The sequence below is a fragment of the Limanda limanda genome, chromosome 13, assembly GCF_963576545.1.
Source record: "Limanda limanda chromosome 13, fLimLim1.1, whole genome shotgun sequence".
NCBI lineage: Eukaryota > Metazoa > Chordata > Actinopteri > Pleuronectiformes > Pleuronectidae > Limanda > Limanda limanda.
In genome coordinates, this window is record NC_083648.1 from 14,757,673 (window position 1) to 14,774,130 (window position 16,458).

The 16,458-nt window shown below is 41.5% G+C and overlaps 2 protein-coding genes across 3 annotated transcripts; both read right to left on the reverse strand.

The window, feature by feature from the left end:
- Positions 1-1,982: 1,982 nt before the first annotated feature.
- Positions 1,983-4,955, reverse strand: camk2n1a (calcium/calmodulin-dependent protein kinase II inhibitor 1a). The gene is made up of 2 exons (XM_061084604.1): positions 4,443-4,955; positions 1,983-3,801 (listed from the first exon to the last, which is right to left on the reverse strand). Exons 1-2 carry the CDS (start codon positions 4,609-4,611, stop codon positions 3,731-3,733), a joined length of 240 nt encoding a protein of 79 aa, XP_060940587.1. The 5' UTR covers positions 4,612-4,955; the 3' UTR covers positions 1,983-3,730.
- A 7,213-nt stretch (positions 4,956-12,168) lies between these two features.
- mul1a (mitochondrial E3 ubiquitin protein ligase 1a) lies at positions 12,169-16,429 on the reverse strand. Of its 2 annotated transcripts, none has more exons than XM_061084416.1 (6): positions 16,363-16,429; positions 15,374-15,527; positions 14,947-15,034; positions 14,703-14,823; positions 13,691-13,922; positions 12,169-13,564 (listed from the first exon to the last, which is right to left on the reverse strand). In XM_061084416.1, the coding sequence occupies exons 2-6, from the start codon at positions 15,488-15,490 to the stop codon at positions 13,070-13,072; spliced, it is 1,053 nt and encodes a 350-aa protein (XP_060940399.1). In that variant the 5' UTR covers positions 15,491-15,527; positions 16,363-16,429; the 3' UTR covers positions 12,169-13,069. The 2 variants fall into 2 exon arrangements, with proteins under 2 accessions (XP_060940399.1, XP_060940398.1); XM_061084415.1 differs by having other exon boundaries at positions 16,258-16,423.
- Positions 16,430-16,458: the final 29 nt, after the last annotated feature.

The window sequence follows — 16,458 nt, forward strand, 5'->3', positions numbered from 1 at the left end:
CAGCAAAATCCTTGAACCTGAAAATATTGCTGCAGCACAATAATTTCACTGAATAACTGTAAAAGTCACATGTCCACGGTCAGACTCAGGAAAGGGAAAGAGGCGTGGAGCAGAGCTGCCACAAATCAATGCCTTATACCCATTTATGTCAGTCCGGATCCGGCCTTTTGATGGCTGCCCATTACTGTGTGAAGTGTAACCGTCCATGCCACACACGCAAACACACACTCACACACACACGCATCATCCACAACAACAACGTGATCGATTGCGCTGCGTGTTTACTCAGTCCAGGGCTGATGTTATCCAGACAGTCAATAAACCCACTGATGGTTACACTGATGATGCCATGTTGACGTGCTGTTATTAGAGTGAAGTGCGATTCAGACTAATATGAGGGTCTGTGTTTGTGTGTTGTTGTGAGAACCTGCAGCTTTTTATAGACATGTTCTGATACCGTGGATGTTTTCCCACATGTCATCGCTGTGGTGTGATTTCCAGGAAAAATTAATTTGACAAGGACATGTGTTTTTATAATTCGATCCCGTCTAGTTTGGTGAAGCACATGTGGAGGAGGGGTGTTGTAAACAGACACAGTTTCCAGACTGACACTGTTGGTGAGCAGTGTGGTACACTATCCTGCACCTTCTCTTCTGACAGTTTCACCTCATGTTGCAGTATTTTAGTATCAGAGAAGAAAATAAACACACACATGTCCGCAGATAGCATTACAAATACGCTGAGGTTGATATTTAGTTTATATATTATCACTGCGATCTCGGAGCCTATCAGCTATCATCTGATGACCAATTAGTCTCTGGGGACAACGGCCAATATTTTTGGCATCCCGTTGTAAAAAGAAGATATTCAGGCCAAAACTCCTGCTGCTGTATTCCAGTTTGTTTACAGTGCGACTACTTTCTTTTATCACACGAGTCGACCGTTTCTCTACTCAAAACTCAAACAGTGATACTCATTGTCTGTGTTTTTTTAGTCTCTATTAACAGCTGTCTTCTTATGACTGCAGAAAAATAGTTGAGTGATTTCAGTCAGTGTGTTTCACTTGTTTTGCGATGGATGAATAGTTCAAACGTCCAGTTTCTGCCTCTGGTTTTGGGCATGAATGCAAACTTGAAACTGGAGAAGGAAGAAAGACACTAAGCTAAAAAATGGCTTCCACAATATCATCCTGAATGGATTTCGTCATAAAATCCTGTACAACTATGTCAAAGATCTGTCAAAAAGGGAACAAAGAGGAGGAATGTCAGCCGATCTGATGTGGGTGTGAGGATATTTTGGACAAAAAAAGTTGCAAAGCTATAACAAACCGCCTGACATGTTGGAAACTTGATCTTTAGGCCACTCTTAATAATATGTAAGTTTTTCTCAGTGCATCAACAATGTGCCATCATTTTAAAGCGAGTGCTTCCGCCCGCTGTAGCCTTTATGAGAGAGCTACTGTATGAGAGCACTGTACAGCCAGACATTGATAGATGATCATGTGGCCAGTCGTAGCTCCCCAGGGGTGTGTGGTTTAATGGATTCACCAGTGTAGGCCAGCACGGAGCTGTTTAACAGCTTAACAGATGGATCACTGTTTCTTCCCTGCTCTTTAATTAAGGATCAGTATTTGCTGTCACTTAGGAGATGGCTCTGGAGGGAGCCTTTAACTGATGACCAAATCTACACAGAGACGTGTTTTTACAAAGATGCAACTGTTTGTATGTTTAGTTTCAACAACAAGTTGAAAATGTAGTGTTTGGATTTAGATATAATGCATTTGTAATGCTTTGTGGTGAGGTGATGATCTGTGTTTTCCAATCAGAACACAAGCTGTGTATGCCATGATGCTTGTCCATGGTTTGTGGACTCCCATTGATATTTTAGAAAATGCCTTATAAGATCAAAGCCATGCCAAAGAATCACATTTAACATTTTCTGTCACCATTTATTAATTCACCAAATACAGTGAAAATGGCATCATAATATACAATGATTCATTCTTAGAATGTCATGACATTTTGTTGCTTTTTTGCTTCATAAAACGATGTTTCATTATTGAAAATATTAAGGTTTCATGCACAACAAACCATATCCAGTTTCTTTAAAATAATGGTACAAAATAAATAAAATTAAAAAAAACAAAGGTTGTAATGTCCAAAGTCGGTCAAATAACAACGTGTCATTTGAGGATACTCGTAAACAGTGCAATATATATCTAAAACTGCGATTTTCTAACAAATTCATCAACGAAGCTCAAGTCACAGTATACGATTTCTTAATAATAGTTTAACATTGATGTGTGCAAAAACTCCAGACACATTCAGTTAGTCTTTAAAAAAGGTCCAACCTCTGATATAGAATTAGACCTGTCCACCAAAATCCCAGATGTGCCTCTTATGAAGCCTAGTCTCATTCTGTATATCCTCTCTGAAGTAGAAATATTTTGTTGATGAATTGTAAGACGATAGACTAGCATATCATTTAAATAACAAATATTTAGATATAAAAATACAAATATGACTTTTGTTTAAAAAGAAGCGTGCCAGGGTAAGAGTGGTGGCACCTGCGTTGGCACCGGAGTGAGAGTTCATGCAAATAGATGGAGAAAAAACTTCTAGATTTATAGAAGACGACACAGATAATCTCAACAAAAAAAAAAATCTAAATTATAGAACGAATATTTTTTCCCATCAATTTCATGACTTTAATTTTAAATATTTACTGTAATCCCCTCATCTCTGCTGGCCTCTGTAGATATCTGAGCATCTGAAAATAGAAACAAAATAAAAATAGAGGAGAAAGATATGTGCAGGTGTAAATCAGCTACATGGAGGTGCCGGCCCGCACCTTCAACCACTAGTGGGTAATGCAAGAAGAAGAATGTAACCTGCGGTTCAGTTCGAATCTGTGGCCGGCGATGCTCTTTAAGGGCCCAAAAACAAAGAAAAAAACAGATGGGGTTCTTCTACAGAAAATATCAACATTGCACTATCCTCGGATATATATGTTTTATACATACAATGGGTCTTCTCTATTTTGTAGACTCGAGAGTTTGGTTGGTCTGTTTTTAAAAGCGTTTTTATAGCAGCAACAGGAATGCATTGGACCAGTGCTGAAAGGACAGCTCCCTTGAATGCACCGTCGCCGACTGAGTCAACAAAGCAAAGCGTACAGGAGGGAGGGGGGGCGAGTCAGGGGGGGGGGTGTCTGAGAGCTTAAAGCCTACCTACTGTACAACTTATTGAAACTGGGCTGGGATTTAGCTCCAGCCTCCAGTTGCACTACTGAGTTTCTTATACAGCGCTTTTTGGAAAGAAAGAAATAGAAGATGGTCGTGAAGTAATGACAAGTTCATCCATCATTAAAGTCAGCAGAGGTTGAGACACAGAGCAGGAGTCCGCCATCTCAACATCGTGCTGCGCAGCAGGAGTTAAACATCGGGATTCGTCTGAAGAATTGCCAGCAATCCCATGATAAAAATCTTGGTCTTCGCCAGAGTCTCGTTCTCTTCCCTCTCATCCCTTCTTCACCTCTTCCTCAGTTATCTTCCTCTTCCCGTTTTTCACCCTTCTTCTTCCTCTTCTTCTTCTTCGCCCTTTTCTCCATCATCCCATCCTAGCTTTCGTGCCGTCGTCCTCTCCTGCAAGTTCTCGAACATGCACAGCCGACAAGTGCTTCGAATCGGTGATCAAAAATTAAAAGAGTCTGCAAGGCCCATCGCTCGTGTTTACACGCCGGGTGAGGACTTGTCTGTTATCCCCTTCAGGACGTCGTCTATTCGGTCGTCCTCGATGACCACTGTGGGGAGAGAGAAAGAAACAGAGAAAGGGGGGAGAGGATGTTTACTGAGGGAACAGGGCAGCTCAGACTTACATTATTATATTACATCCCTGTAGGGAGCCGATATTGTGCGTGTTTGGATTTCTTTCACTTCAATGCGCACTTCTCATTAGTGGAGCGGAACATGGCGCACAAAGCAAGTGAGCGAGTTGCAGGTGAATAAATTAATGAAATAAAGCACAATAGCAAATCCCCCAGCAACGTACACGTACGCGCACTCTGTGGGGGAAAAAACAACTCATTCCCGGTAATGGCGACGAGCCAGGCGTTTATCCTTCCTCTTTAACCCCGTTGTTTTTTATTTGACAAAACATGGGGTGTGTCTATATAGTGACGCTGATTTCTATAGAACATACATGTAAACAGTTTGTCAAACCACTGAGCAATGTGATAAAACTGGTATTTTAATGCAATGGTGCGTTTTCTTTGTATCCAAATTACGCACAGCCTGCGTTATGATCCAAATCCAACTAAATCAATTAAAAACACTGACAATACATTTTCCCCATTTTGCATCACACTAAAAACAACCATGACCATGTCTGAATAATAGTGACAACATGCACGAGTCTCAATCATTTAATCAAACCGTCGTTTACCTCGCTTGGCTCGGCCGATCTGTCCAAGCTTCGGGGGTCTCTTCGCCTGCGACGAAGAGAAAAAGGTGCTTGTGTCCTGCAGTCCGCAGCTAAAGGACATCTGGCTGACCTCGCTGTCCGCCCCGTAGCCGTTCATTTTCCCCTCGCTGTATGGCAGCACCTCGGACATTGTGGCACAAAAAAGGAGGAGCAGGATCACCAGCTTGAAAAATTAATCAAGTCGATGGAAGATCTTCCTCGACGCAGCCGTAGATCCCTGTTTGTTGGTGGTTTAAGTTGCAGCTGATGATGGAGTCTCTCTCCTGCTGGGATCCTCTGTGAAGGAGACTCGATGTGGATGAGGCGTCTGAAGTCCTGGTGCTTGTTGTGGTCTCTGGATGTGTTGCAGCTGCAGGGAGAGACGCTGTTATATGTATGTGCGAGCGCGTGTGTGTGTGTGAGGGAGGGAGAGAGAGAGAGCGAGAGCAGGAGAAGGAGGGAGAGTGAGCTGTGTTTGCCTGTGCTGCTGGATGATGTCTGGTGAGGGAAGTGGGAGATCCCGGGATCATAAAGGAAACCCAGGCTGAACGGTGAAGTCATCCATCCGGGTTTGAAGCTGTGTGTGTGCGTGTTTGTGCGCGTGCGCGCGTGCGCGTGCGTGTGTGTATGTGTGTGTGTGTGTGTGTGTGCGCGTGTGCGTGTGCGTGCGTGTGTGCGTGCGTGTGTGCGTGCGTGTGTGCGTGTGTGTGTGTGTGTGTGTGTGGCTCCAAATGCTAGAGGAGCAAGAGCGACATCAACAGGCCAAATAGGATATTGATCAATGCAAATCTGCAACAGATTGCACGTTTAGAAAACATAGTTTTCTTTAGAACAGAGGAAAATTTGAATCAGAGGAAAACTAAGATGGAACCTACAATTTAAAGGATGTATACTTTTGTGTTATACTATGGGACATGTTTGGCTAGTTATAGGGCATCTATGTAATCAAGTTATATACTGTGGCATTTACAACAACAAAATACATTGAAGGGATACAAAGCTTCAGTTAGCTGTAGTTACTTTTATGTTACAACAACATTAGAAATTTAGATTTAATGTTTGCTTTTACTTGTAATGGAGTATTTTTCTATTGAGGTATTACTGCTACTACTAGCTTGAATAAATAACCCCAATGCTTCTTTACGACTGAATGTATTTGCCTATATTTTTATTTATATCTTACATTCCTAGAGGCGGCTTTGGCTAAGGAGGTAGAGAGGCTTGTCCACGAACCTGAAAGTATGTGGTTCGATCTCCTGCAGTTTGCGTTCCAAAAAGTCTTTGGACAAGATACTGAACCCCAAAGCCTGTGACTGCTGTGCCAGCATGCTTTGAATGTGTGTAATAGAACATTTTATACATTAGCACTGTATAAATGTGTTTGTGAATATGATAAATTTGACTTGTCCTGAGCATTTTGAGTGGTAAATAAGACTAGAAAAGCTAAAAAAACATTAAATTTACCATATTAGCTGGTGTGTCTTGACTATGACTAAGAGTCAGAAACAGAGCAGCAGTTACTAACTCGAAGACAAGATAATATAGTTGTCAAATTTATGCAGATACGAAAACACTTTGTTAAACTGCTACAACCTAACAGTTAAAGGATAATGTCTTCTATGTGGACGAAGCTATCTATATCATTGATACAGAATCCAAGCTTTTTGACTCATGCAGAAGAATAAAACACATCTTTTTCAAGTAGGTGTCCCGATTATAGGAAAACCTTTGTGAAAGTGTACTTCAAAATTTCTTGAGTGCCATTTTAAAGGGCCACACAGCAGCAGAAGGACATACAAAAACGGACAGATAATGAACAACCTAGAAAACCTAATACGACAGTATTATATAGAATACAAAGCATGATTGATTTTACATCTACAGGATAAGTTCTTTATGAAAGATATCTGGTGCTGTCGTGTGCCAGAACATAATAAACTCTCTTCATTTCAGCACCACGGACAGAGCTTACATCATTTATACATTTGCTGCATCTGAAATGACGTCATTCTCCCCTGCCTCCTTTTTTGTTGCAGCCTATGTTACAACATCCTGTCCTCACAGCATATGGTGTCTCATAAAAAGCTGAAATAATGAACTGATGGAGAGCCTATTATTGGACCAGCCCTGTTTTAACAACTTGGGCCAGCTGACCCATCTATAAACATGGAATAACCTTTCCACTGAAGCAGTGTTCCTAGAAGTGACTAGCTGACAATCTGGAGATCAGTGGTGCTTTAGAAGCTCTTGCATATCCATCACAGTCAAAAGTAAGTGTTCCCACAAAACAACAGACCATGTAACTTCCTGTAAAGCATGTTAGTGAGTCCCCTGAGGCTCTCTTATAACCACCATTATACAAAGTGAGCATGCAGCCAACACATTTGGTGGCTCCAACTCCAAAAGTCAATTTCCGTGCAAAAAGCAGTTACAGAGATTTTAATGAGGATGTTGCTAATTGTAAAAATCAACCAAAGTGATTAAAACTGCAGCTAATTATTCTTTATCCAATTATGATTTGTCTCTGACATGGATACACAATCAACATGAATGTGCCACTCCATCTGAATTCCACCGGGATGACTCACAAAGCTCCTCCTGCCCAATATTCGGCCGCCTCCAGCTGTCAACAAGCAGAGCCACAGATTCATGCAAAGGGGTTCATGCGAGGGCCAGAGATTTCACATGACGTCATCAGTCGGCGACACAGTTGAAGGCACTGGGGAAAACTCTGACCTGCCGATCCAGATGGGAACAGCTGCTGCTTCATGATCGCTATTTTAGGAGGAAACGTAGATGTGTCGCACCAACTGGTCACTTCTCTTCCTTACCTCAGACTCTAGTAATGCACTGCCACGTACATAGTGGGCTCAGTGTGCCTCTCAGTTGGTTCATCTTAGTGTTCTTCAATTGATCTTTCTACATCCTCATCTCTCCTCTTCTTTCTCTTTTTCTCTTCTTCCTGCTCTGCCTCTTTAGCAAGCAGCAGTTCTTAATGATCTGACTCACTCAATCAGTCAAATAATCTCTGACAAGGGCACCTACCCTTAAGAAATGTGTGTGTGTGCTCTGCAAGCACTGCCTCCAATTACAAATGAATCACAGTGCTGAGTCACTCACCCCCCTCCCCATCTCTCCCCTCAGGCAGACTGAGCTCCGCTGCACTTACACACACGGACACACACACACATTGTGTATATACACACCATGTTCCTCCTTGAGGAACACGAGCTGAGGAAAAACACGGTTTACAAGTCAAGAGCTAAGAGCCAGGATCAATTCTGTGTGTATCAGGTAGTAGGTATAAGTGTAAGTGAGAGAAAAAGAAGTAGGGACTAAAAATGGCTTAAAATGTAACAGAGCAGAAAGTGGAGACACACACACACACCATCTGCAGTCATGGACCAAATGAAAGGACTGTGTGTATCTGTTCTCCTCATCACGAAGATTAATGCTGTTTGTTTTCCTGCGTAAACATCCTCCAAAAGATTGTGGGAACACTGGCAGAGCGCTGGCCTTTGGATCAGTGATCACACAGCTGAGATACACACACTCACAGCTGTAGTCGGAAGGTGCATCTCATTCACATGGGAGACCAGCGCTGGGATCAAAGAATGATTCAAGTTCTGCAACTGTGAAGTCTGTGTTTGATGTGAACGTACAACTTGTCACCAAATCCTCTTGAAGTATCAGCATTTTCCTGAGAAACATTTTGTTTTCTCATAAAAAAGATTTTTATTTCATGGGGCCTTTCTAAACACCAAAGGATACCTGCCAATATATCACACATAAATACAACAATAATTCAAATTAACTTAAATTAATCCTGCGCTGTCTGCTTCTGCGCAGGAGGTGCATAGTCCGCTTCTGCGCAGATTAATTTAATTTAATTTAATTTAATTATGTGTCTTTCAGCTCATTGTTTTGGTTTTCTGGTCAACAACTTCATTGTTACTTTTCTTTCTTTCTGCTCTATTCAGCCTATTGGTTTTGCAGCAGGTAGATTCTCAGTATACTCTGTAAACTATTACCGAACAACAGATAACGTTTGTTGTAAACATCTTTGAGTGAATTAAGAGCCAGATTTCCCTCAGGCTATGTTGGATTTTTTCCCCGTTAAGATCCATTAACTATTTCTCGGAAATCAATGAAAACTGTCTAAAACATCCGGTCTCACAATGTTTAAGAAAGTGATTAAAGATGTCCGGGATCTGCCCCCGGATCCAGTTCTTCCTGACCCATCTTTCCACCAAGCTTTGTGGTAATCCATTCTGTTGTTTTTGTTTGATGCTGCTAACTAACAGACATAATCTCCTTAGAAGAGATAACAGCTATGTCCTTGTGTTTCCAGCTCACTAAGCCCCAATTTGTCTAATGATCAGTTCATACTGTTTCTTTAAAAGTCAAATATCCTGCAGCAGAAGTAATTTTAAGATTCCTACTTGTTAATCATCTTGTGAAACCTGAGATTAGTCCTGTGACCATGTAGGGTCCTGACCTCCGTCGTGAGAACTTTGAAGAGATCTGAGTAGTTCTACAAATCTGAGATGACTTGATATCCAACAATAATATCACTGTTGCTCATGATAATCCTCAGATCTCACTGTCAACAGTTTATATTGATAGTCTATCCAGTCGAGGTTAAAGTCCCTATGAAAACTGTGGATAATATATTTCAGGGGAATTATCCAGGGAAACATGGACACTGATTCTGGAAAAATATCTTACCATTTCATTTTTTTATATAATTTTTTTTATTCTGTGGACAACCAAATCAGATTTCCATTTATTTTTTGCATTGTGATGGAGGCATATATCCCAGAGGTGGTTATTAGAGGTTGTAAATTGGGGGAAGAGGTTAAAGAGAAGGGAGTTCTCTACCTGCAACAATAGGGATAGTTTCCCTTCCTCCTTTGGAAATACAATATATTTAATTCTGAATACTTGGTTGAAAGCAATCCAGTAAAATCTACTTAAACCGAAAAGCCAAACAAAAAGATGTTTATATTGGACCAATGTGTATATCCCTGCGACACCATCCCTGGATCCATCTCCTCAGGGAGAAGACGCTCAGTTTGTTGATGAGAGGAGAAGCGCTGCAGTCACACTTGTGTTGGAAAGTAGGTCACATATCCCACGTTTCACCGCATGCCCAAAGCAGATGGGTGACAGCGGTAATTGGCATCAGGGACGATGGCACGCTGTGATGGCTCTCTCTCCTGAGATACCGTTTCTCTACCTTTCCCCCTGCTGTCTGCTGGAGTGTCTGCTAATGCTCGGCTGCCACAGTTGAAAAAGACTGCTGCACCCCAGCCCTTCCTTGTGAAGAGCACAAGCACATAAGGTCAGGGTGAGTTAGGATTTCAAAGATTTCTCAGAAAAACTTTTCCTGCAGAACTGGAGCTGCATGTCGTTCAATCTAACTTCATCGTGTTAGGCCTGAAGCAACAACAGCCACGCCACAGCAGCTCAGTGTGGCTGCAAGCACAGCACTGTTTTATCATTATTAATGTTACATGCTCAAAAAAGCAACGCTGACATGCTGATGTTATGATGTTTACCATGTTCATCTAATGTAGATATTTATGTTTAACACAACACACTAAGTAGCAGAGACTGGTGGCAATATCATTAGTTGTGCAAGTATTTGATCATAATTAATACATTTAAAGATCTGATGATTGCGCTTGTTGTAAAGTCTGGAAATTCACCGAAGGTTCATCCTGAGGGGACCAGGACTGCCTGAAATTCTTGGCAATCCAGAGAAGTTTAAATATTCCACTGAAACTCCACCTCATGATGGCGCAAGTGTAAAAGTCAGGGGTTCAAAGATTCTGAACATGAGCCAAAGGCCACGGTCATCCATCAAAAAGATTTCATACTGATGTGCCCTTCCCCGAAACTCCACTGATAATATTAAGATGTGATCATAACTAATGTTGCCCTTAAAACTGTGTTTGAAAGGAATCAAAAGGTTTTGCCTCACCTAACCGCCATCGTCTACGCCTGCGTCTTCACAAATCAGGGGCTAAACCCAGGAAGCACGGCTAATTAGAGAATGATAATATCATTTAAATGGACTCTCACTTAGCTGAGTGGATTAAACAAGGTACATTAATTCCATCCGAACATCCACTGGAGTCAGTGTCAGCCGTCGAGGGAAGAAAGGTGAACACAGCACAGTGAATGAAGGGTCATCAGATTGTTTTCAAAGCCTTTATCTCTATAGGAACTGTACATAATATCAAATGTAATTTATGGATCAGTCTATTGCATGGATTAGCTCCAAAGGCCTATCTGAGAATAAGATTTGCACTCTTTTGTTGTAATGCCCTTTTCATTCTTTCATATACTCAATTAAACTGGACTGAACAAATAAGAAGTGATTGTTTCCCCCCCCCCCGTGCCCTCGGAGGTCTGCGAGTGCTACAGGAATAGTCTTGTTCCCCGAGAGCCACAGCTGCTGTTCTGCTGAGAGGGCTCGTGAAGAATTTGTCAACGTGAACCCTCGTGACCGCTGAGGAAGATTTATGGGATCCTGTGTCGCCCACCTGCTCCTTTTTCACCCCCCACTCAGGCCCTACTCCTCACTCTTCACCTTATACCCCCCCACGCACCCCAGCTCTTCCCTTTCTGTGCCACTGCTTTTCATGTATCCGCCATATTCTCCACGTCTTCTCCTCACTGCTTGTTAGAATTGACAGAAATAGCACCCTGGATGACTCACTACACCAAAGTCTTTTCAGAAACCAGGTGCTGTCAAGCACTTGTGCCTATGGAAAAAAAATATATATAAGGAGTATCTCATTTTGAGTGAAACAAGTATTTATTCAGACATGAGCTGCTTCCATAATGTCTTGAGAGAAACAGTTGCCAGTTAGTGTGACTTTGGTTCAGAGATGAAGGCGAGTCCGAGGCCAAAAACTGCAGACCCCAGAGTTCTGCACTTTTTCCAATCCAAAGATAACCAGGGTGTGTGGACATATTAGATAATTACCTCAACAAATGCAGACCACGGACTGACAAAAACAAAACTGGATATGGACCAGACCTGGATCTGTACAAGTCCAAGAGGACTCTCCCTTCCCCACTGTCTAAGTGCCCTGAGCAAGGCACCTTACTCCCCCAACATCTGCTCCCTGGGCGCCGTCCGTGGCTGCCCACTGCTCTGTGTGTTCACTGTGTGTGTTGTGTGCTGCTGTGTTCACACGGATGGGTCAAAAGCAGAGAATACATTTCCTGCATTTGCATGTAGTGTGTCTGTATATGTGTGTGACCAATAAAGGAATCTGGAATCTATCTGGAATCAGAAATCTTTTCCAAATCTAATTGGAGTCCAATTAATTAACCCAGACTGTAGGTGTAGCACTAGAGCTACTTTGATTTATGAAAAACACTCAAAATATTATAACTTTGCTATTTACAAGAAACATGATGTGAACTGCAAAAGAAAAATAGACACAAGATCAGGAAGTGTTTTCATTCATTTTCTGCTTATCCACTATGAATCTGGTTGAAACCATATTTATCTTGTTATATTTAAAGTTTCTTTAAATCTGTCACTGTAAAACACTTTATGACTGTTTTGAAAGGTGCTTTGTTACATGTTACTATTATATAGGTCTGAACAGTCACAATATTAGAGTTTAGCCATTCATCAGTTCACATTTTGTGAGTTGACCCTGTAAAAAACAAGACGAATTATAAATAATTTGTAACTCTGAAATGTTTTTTATTTTCAAAGCCCTATTCAGGTTCATTGTAAGTTGCTTCAACGCATCTTGTCATCAAAATCATCAATTTCATTAAATCACCATGAAACCCTATATGCCGAGATGATCAATGGTGAATGGTGAGTACATTTTACATACATGTGTTGACCATGTTTACCATCAACATTGAGATGTGAAACTTGCTGCTACACAAAAATACAAGCCGATTTCTAATAGTCTTGAAACTCAACTGACATAAGTTGAGGACATTTATCAGATATCATGAAAACAAAGACTTGTTTACATAAAGTAAATATCTTTTTAAGTATGTACAATTAACAATTCCCCGAACATTTTAAACACTCTCTTCGTCTGTAGTGCATTAATTACACCTTAACATTTCGTCTCGGCCTTAGTTTTACCTTTGTTTCAGTTACTTCCTGTGAATCACAAATGTAAGTGAAACTGTCTGAAACAAAACCATAGTTACTCAGGGGCAGACTTAAGCAATTCAGATACGTAAGTTACAGTCATTCTGAGACAGCAGCTGTCATATAAATTACCAAAATAAGGCACATACACACGTAGGAAAATAAACATTTCTATTGCATATTATACACTTGCTCCCCTATGATTTTAAATAATCTCAGATAAAAGTACCTCAATGTAACAGTGTAATGAACAAAGCCTTTGTACTATATCCTTAAAATTCACATTTGATCAGTACAAACATTTTGTTTTTTGAAGAGTATTTTTTTCTTGAAAATAAAGAAATCAAAGACTTACTTTTGCCCTTTTGTCGCTGTTAGTGCAGCAGTTTAGACCTATCAGGTGTAAAGCCAGTACAGTTTGTATAGTGGTTGTCCCCCGCTGAGGTCACATGGTCCCACAGGGGCCTCAGACGTGGTAGAGCGGCACCACTCTGCTGATGTCCTGTCTACAAATCGGGCATTGGCGGCGTGGAAGCGCCCGCTGGCAGGTGTGACAGCAGCACACATGCCCACAGTCCAGCAGAATACAGTTACGAGGCTGAGTGAGGCAAATCACACAGGGATTCTCTATGCGCTCCCCTGCCGCATCTTGAGGTGCTTCGGCGCCCGCTACATCGGCCTGCCATCTCTCAAACTCCCTCCTCTCCTGCTCCCGCTGCCACTGAGCTTTTAGGTGGTAGTAGTAGCGTCGACCCACCCAGAGGACGACCATCGCCCCGACCAAAGCAGAGGTAATGGTCAGCGCCTTCCACCCAACAACCACTTTCTCTTGGTCTTGTCGCAGGGTGTCAAAGTCCATGTTGCCCAAGAAGTACTGTGTACTATTGGAAGGGGGTCGAAGATTCAGGGTGCCGTCTGTGTCTAGTATCAACTCACCTACTCCTGTGAGAGTTGCACCCACCTGGGAAATGAGGGGGAAAATTTGCTTACAGTATCGTGGAGGGAAAAATGGCAAAAATATGATACTTTCTCCAGTGAATATGAATCATTTTTGAGCTGCAGGTGCCATTTGTAAGTAACAACCAACCTTGAGCATTTCCTCGGTCTCCAGTTGCCCTTTAATTTTCTCCCCACTCAGGTATTGTCCTACGATGTCGCCCAGGCCGTAATTGAGCTGGTGAAACTTCTCGTGGGTAATCTCCATGTGGACTCCGGAAGCTTGCAGAGGACACAGGACCTTGACTGTGGTCTCATCTGATCCCACTAACACAAAGGGCACTGCATTCACTCTCTGGTGCAAGACCAGCTCACTGTCTGTCCTGCAACAGGTAGAAGGAGGGAAATGGGTCTGTTTAGTCAACATATAAGTGGATAGACAGGATCAAATAAGCTGAAGATGCCCCATGTATATAAAGTATGACTCTCTGATGTTCAGTTTTCGAATTTTGAGCCAGTTTGGTTCTTATGGAGGTTGTGCAAATCTCAGGGTCATTTCATTGACACAATACACTAAGTAGAAAGACAATAGTTGTAATGTATATTATTAACTCCACCAAAGAGGTTATGTTTTTGTCTGCATTTGTTTGTTGGATATTTAGTAGGATTACGAAAAACTCCACAAAATGTCATGGAAGAGGGGTGGGACATGAGCCAAGAAAGGACCTATTACCTTTTTGGGGCGGAACCAGGAATTCTTCTATTGACTTTCTATGACATTGTTTTGGATAGTGTTTTTTCAACCCCTTTGTTAATTTTTCAGAGGATAATTCATGTACTTAATGTTATTTTAAGAACATCAGGCAAAATAAAATATGGATCTAGTGAGTATTAATATGGTTTTATGATTGGACTGTTGGGACTTTGTGAAAGTTCTATTTACACAACACATGTATACTGTGGGCTGCACCTGCATTAGTGGCAGCATGTTGGGGTATTGAGGTTCTGTATCACGCTACACAAAAAGTTTGAGAACATTTATTTTACAATTTTAATTATTTGAGATGGGCCTTTTTTAATCCTTCACTATAAACTGGGTTGAGGAAGTTGAAAGCTATGAATGATGAATGAGTAGTCAAAATAAAATCATATACTGTGCTCACCAAGTGCTTGAAAGGCCATTCCACACCAGCCTCTGTTGTTTCAACATTATTTTCTGCAACACGCCGACAATTTCTTTTTGGAAGTGACTTGTCAGAGGCTCGCCCACTGGCTGTACAGCACCTACACACACAAGCACATACACACTTAATAGAGAATAAGAGGTGAAGAAAGTGTACAACTCTTTAAGTGGACAAATATGGATCAAGTCTTGTCGGTATCAGAAAAAAGTGAGACCCCAAATACCTTCAATGACAGCATACTTTAGACATGCTCCAGGAATTTCCTTTAAAATGTTTTTGAGTTTCCCATCTATGGTGAAATGTGGAGCTTCCTGGCAACACAAGACACACTATTTGTGTAAGCAGGACACACAGTGCAGAGGACATTTTAATTCATTTCCTTCACATTTTTTGAACAGTCTACATCAGTCCTGTAAAACTTCTGAAAGAGGAAGCCAATCTCCTATGCCAGTAAGGCATAGGAGATTGGCTTCCTCTTTCAGAATGTTCTACCTAAAGAGGATTTCAAGTTTGTGTAATATGAAGATCGTTTCAAGGGTTTCACACCTTATCCCATTCCTACGTTGGGTTTAGACAGCATGAAAAACAGAAAAAGTGACAAATTGCAGAATAAAAGCTTACTAAAAGTTATGAAATGTTACACAACTAACGTCAAGTCTCTCCACTGTTTTGCGGCTCTTCCTGTACAGATAGTAGAAGATGCCTGAGAGGGTGAGACTGGCCCCGAGACACACGACCTCTGGAACCCTCACAGAATATCCATCCATTGTCCTTTGCTCTCCTGTCGCTGCTGTAGGAGCAGACCTGCACAGACAAATGACAAGTAACAACATGAGTACATCAACAAATACAGGGATTCAGATTAATTGTCAACATAGCTGTTGATTGATCTTCTGTCTATCAATTAATCAACTACATGTTATAGCTGTAGTCAAGTTACAAACTAAGATAAAAATACATCCATAAAAGTGACACGTTGTCCTTGTAGATACTGATTATTTAGTTTTCTACCCGAACGTGAGGGGTGTGCGATGGCACAGTGCAAATCACAAAACACAACAACAAATCATAAAAAACAACAACAAATCACAGAACAAAACAACAAATCACAGAACACAACAACACATCTTGTCCATAATAGCAGGTACCTTCCCTTTCGATTTAACATAAATGCTGTTGTGTTTTGTTGTGTTTGGCACCCCAGGGCCACCGTAGTAAAGCCACAAACTGGGAACACGGACTGGTCACATACAAGTTCAAGGTTTAATTGGAATAAAATTAAAGCTGCAGTAAAAACACATAAAACAAAGACACAAAACGAGAGAAAGTGGCTGCAAACATTATAAACTTTAACTTGACTCGTTCGAATTTGTAGTTTCACTTTTGACAAATCACCAGCCACAGCTCTAAGACATTAATATTGATATTTGACTTTGAGTAATACAATACAGACAATCTATAATCATTACTTTCATGTGTATCCTCTTTAGAATCCTGCAGAGCTACTAGCTAGCTAACGTTGGTGGAGCCTCACCAGCAGTGGACGTCCCTGTCGGCTGATCACCTGACCAGCAGCACAACACTACAGGTGTGTTGTTGTGTTAAAGTGGAGGAGCCTGAGTAACACGGTGGTGTCTACCTGTCAGAGGAAAGATGATCTCAAGTTGACACTATCGGCCCCACGGTGTCTTCCGTGTCACGTGACGTCAGACCGGAAGCAGTCGATATCAGGTGA

What these genes read in the sequence shown, in the direction of transcription:
- camk2n1a (XM_061084604.1), bottom strand. Translation starts at nt 4,611, where the DNA reads ATGTCCGAGGTGCTGCCATACAGCGAGGGGAAAATGAACGGCTACGGG. An exon ending in GATCGGCCGAGCCAAGCGAG is followed by an intron (nt 3,802 to 4,442) that starts GTAAACGACGGT and finishes CTCTCCCCACAG; the next exon opens with TGGTCATCGAGGACGACCGA.
- mul1a (XM_061084416.1), bottom strand. Translation starts at nt 15,490, where the DNA reads ATGGATGGATATTCTGTGAGGGTTCCAGAGGTCGTGTGTCTCGGGGCC. An exon ending in AAACAGTGGAGAGACTTGAC is followed by an intron (nt 15,035 to 15,373) that starts GTTAGTTGTGTA and finishes TTGTGTTGCCAG; the next exon opens with GAAGCTCCACATTTCACCAT. An exon ending in AATGGCCTTTCAAGCACTTG is followed by an intron (nt 13,923 to 14,702) that starts GTGAGCACAGTA and finishes TACCTGTTGCAG; the next exon opens with GACAGACAGTGAGCTGGTCT.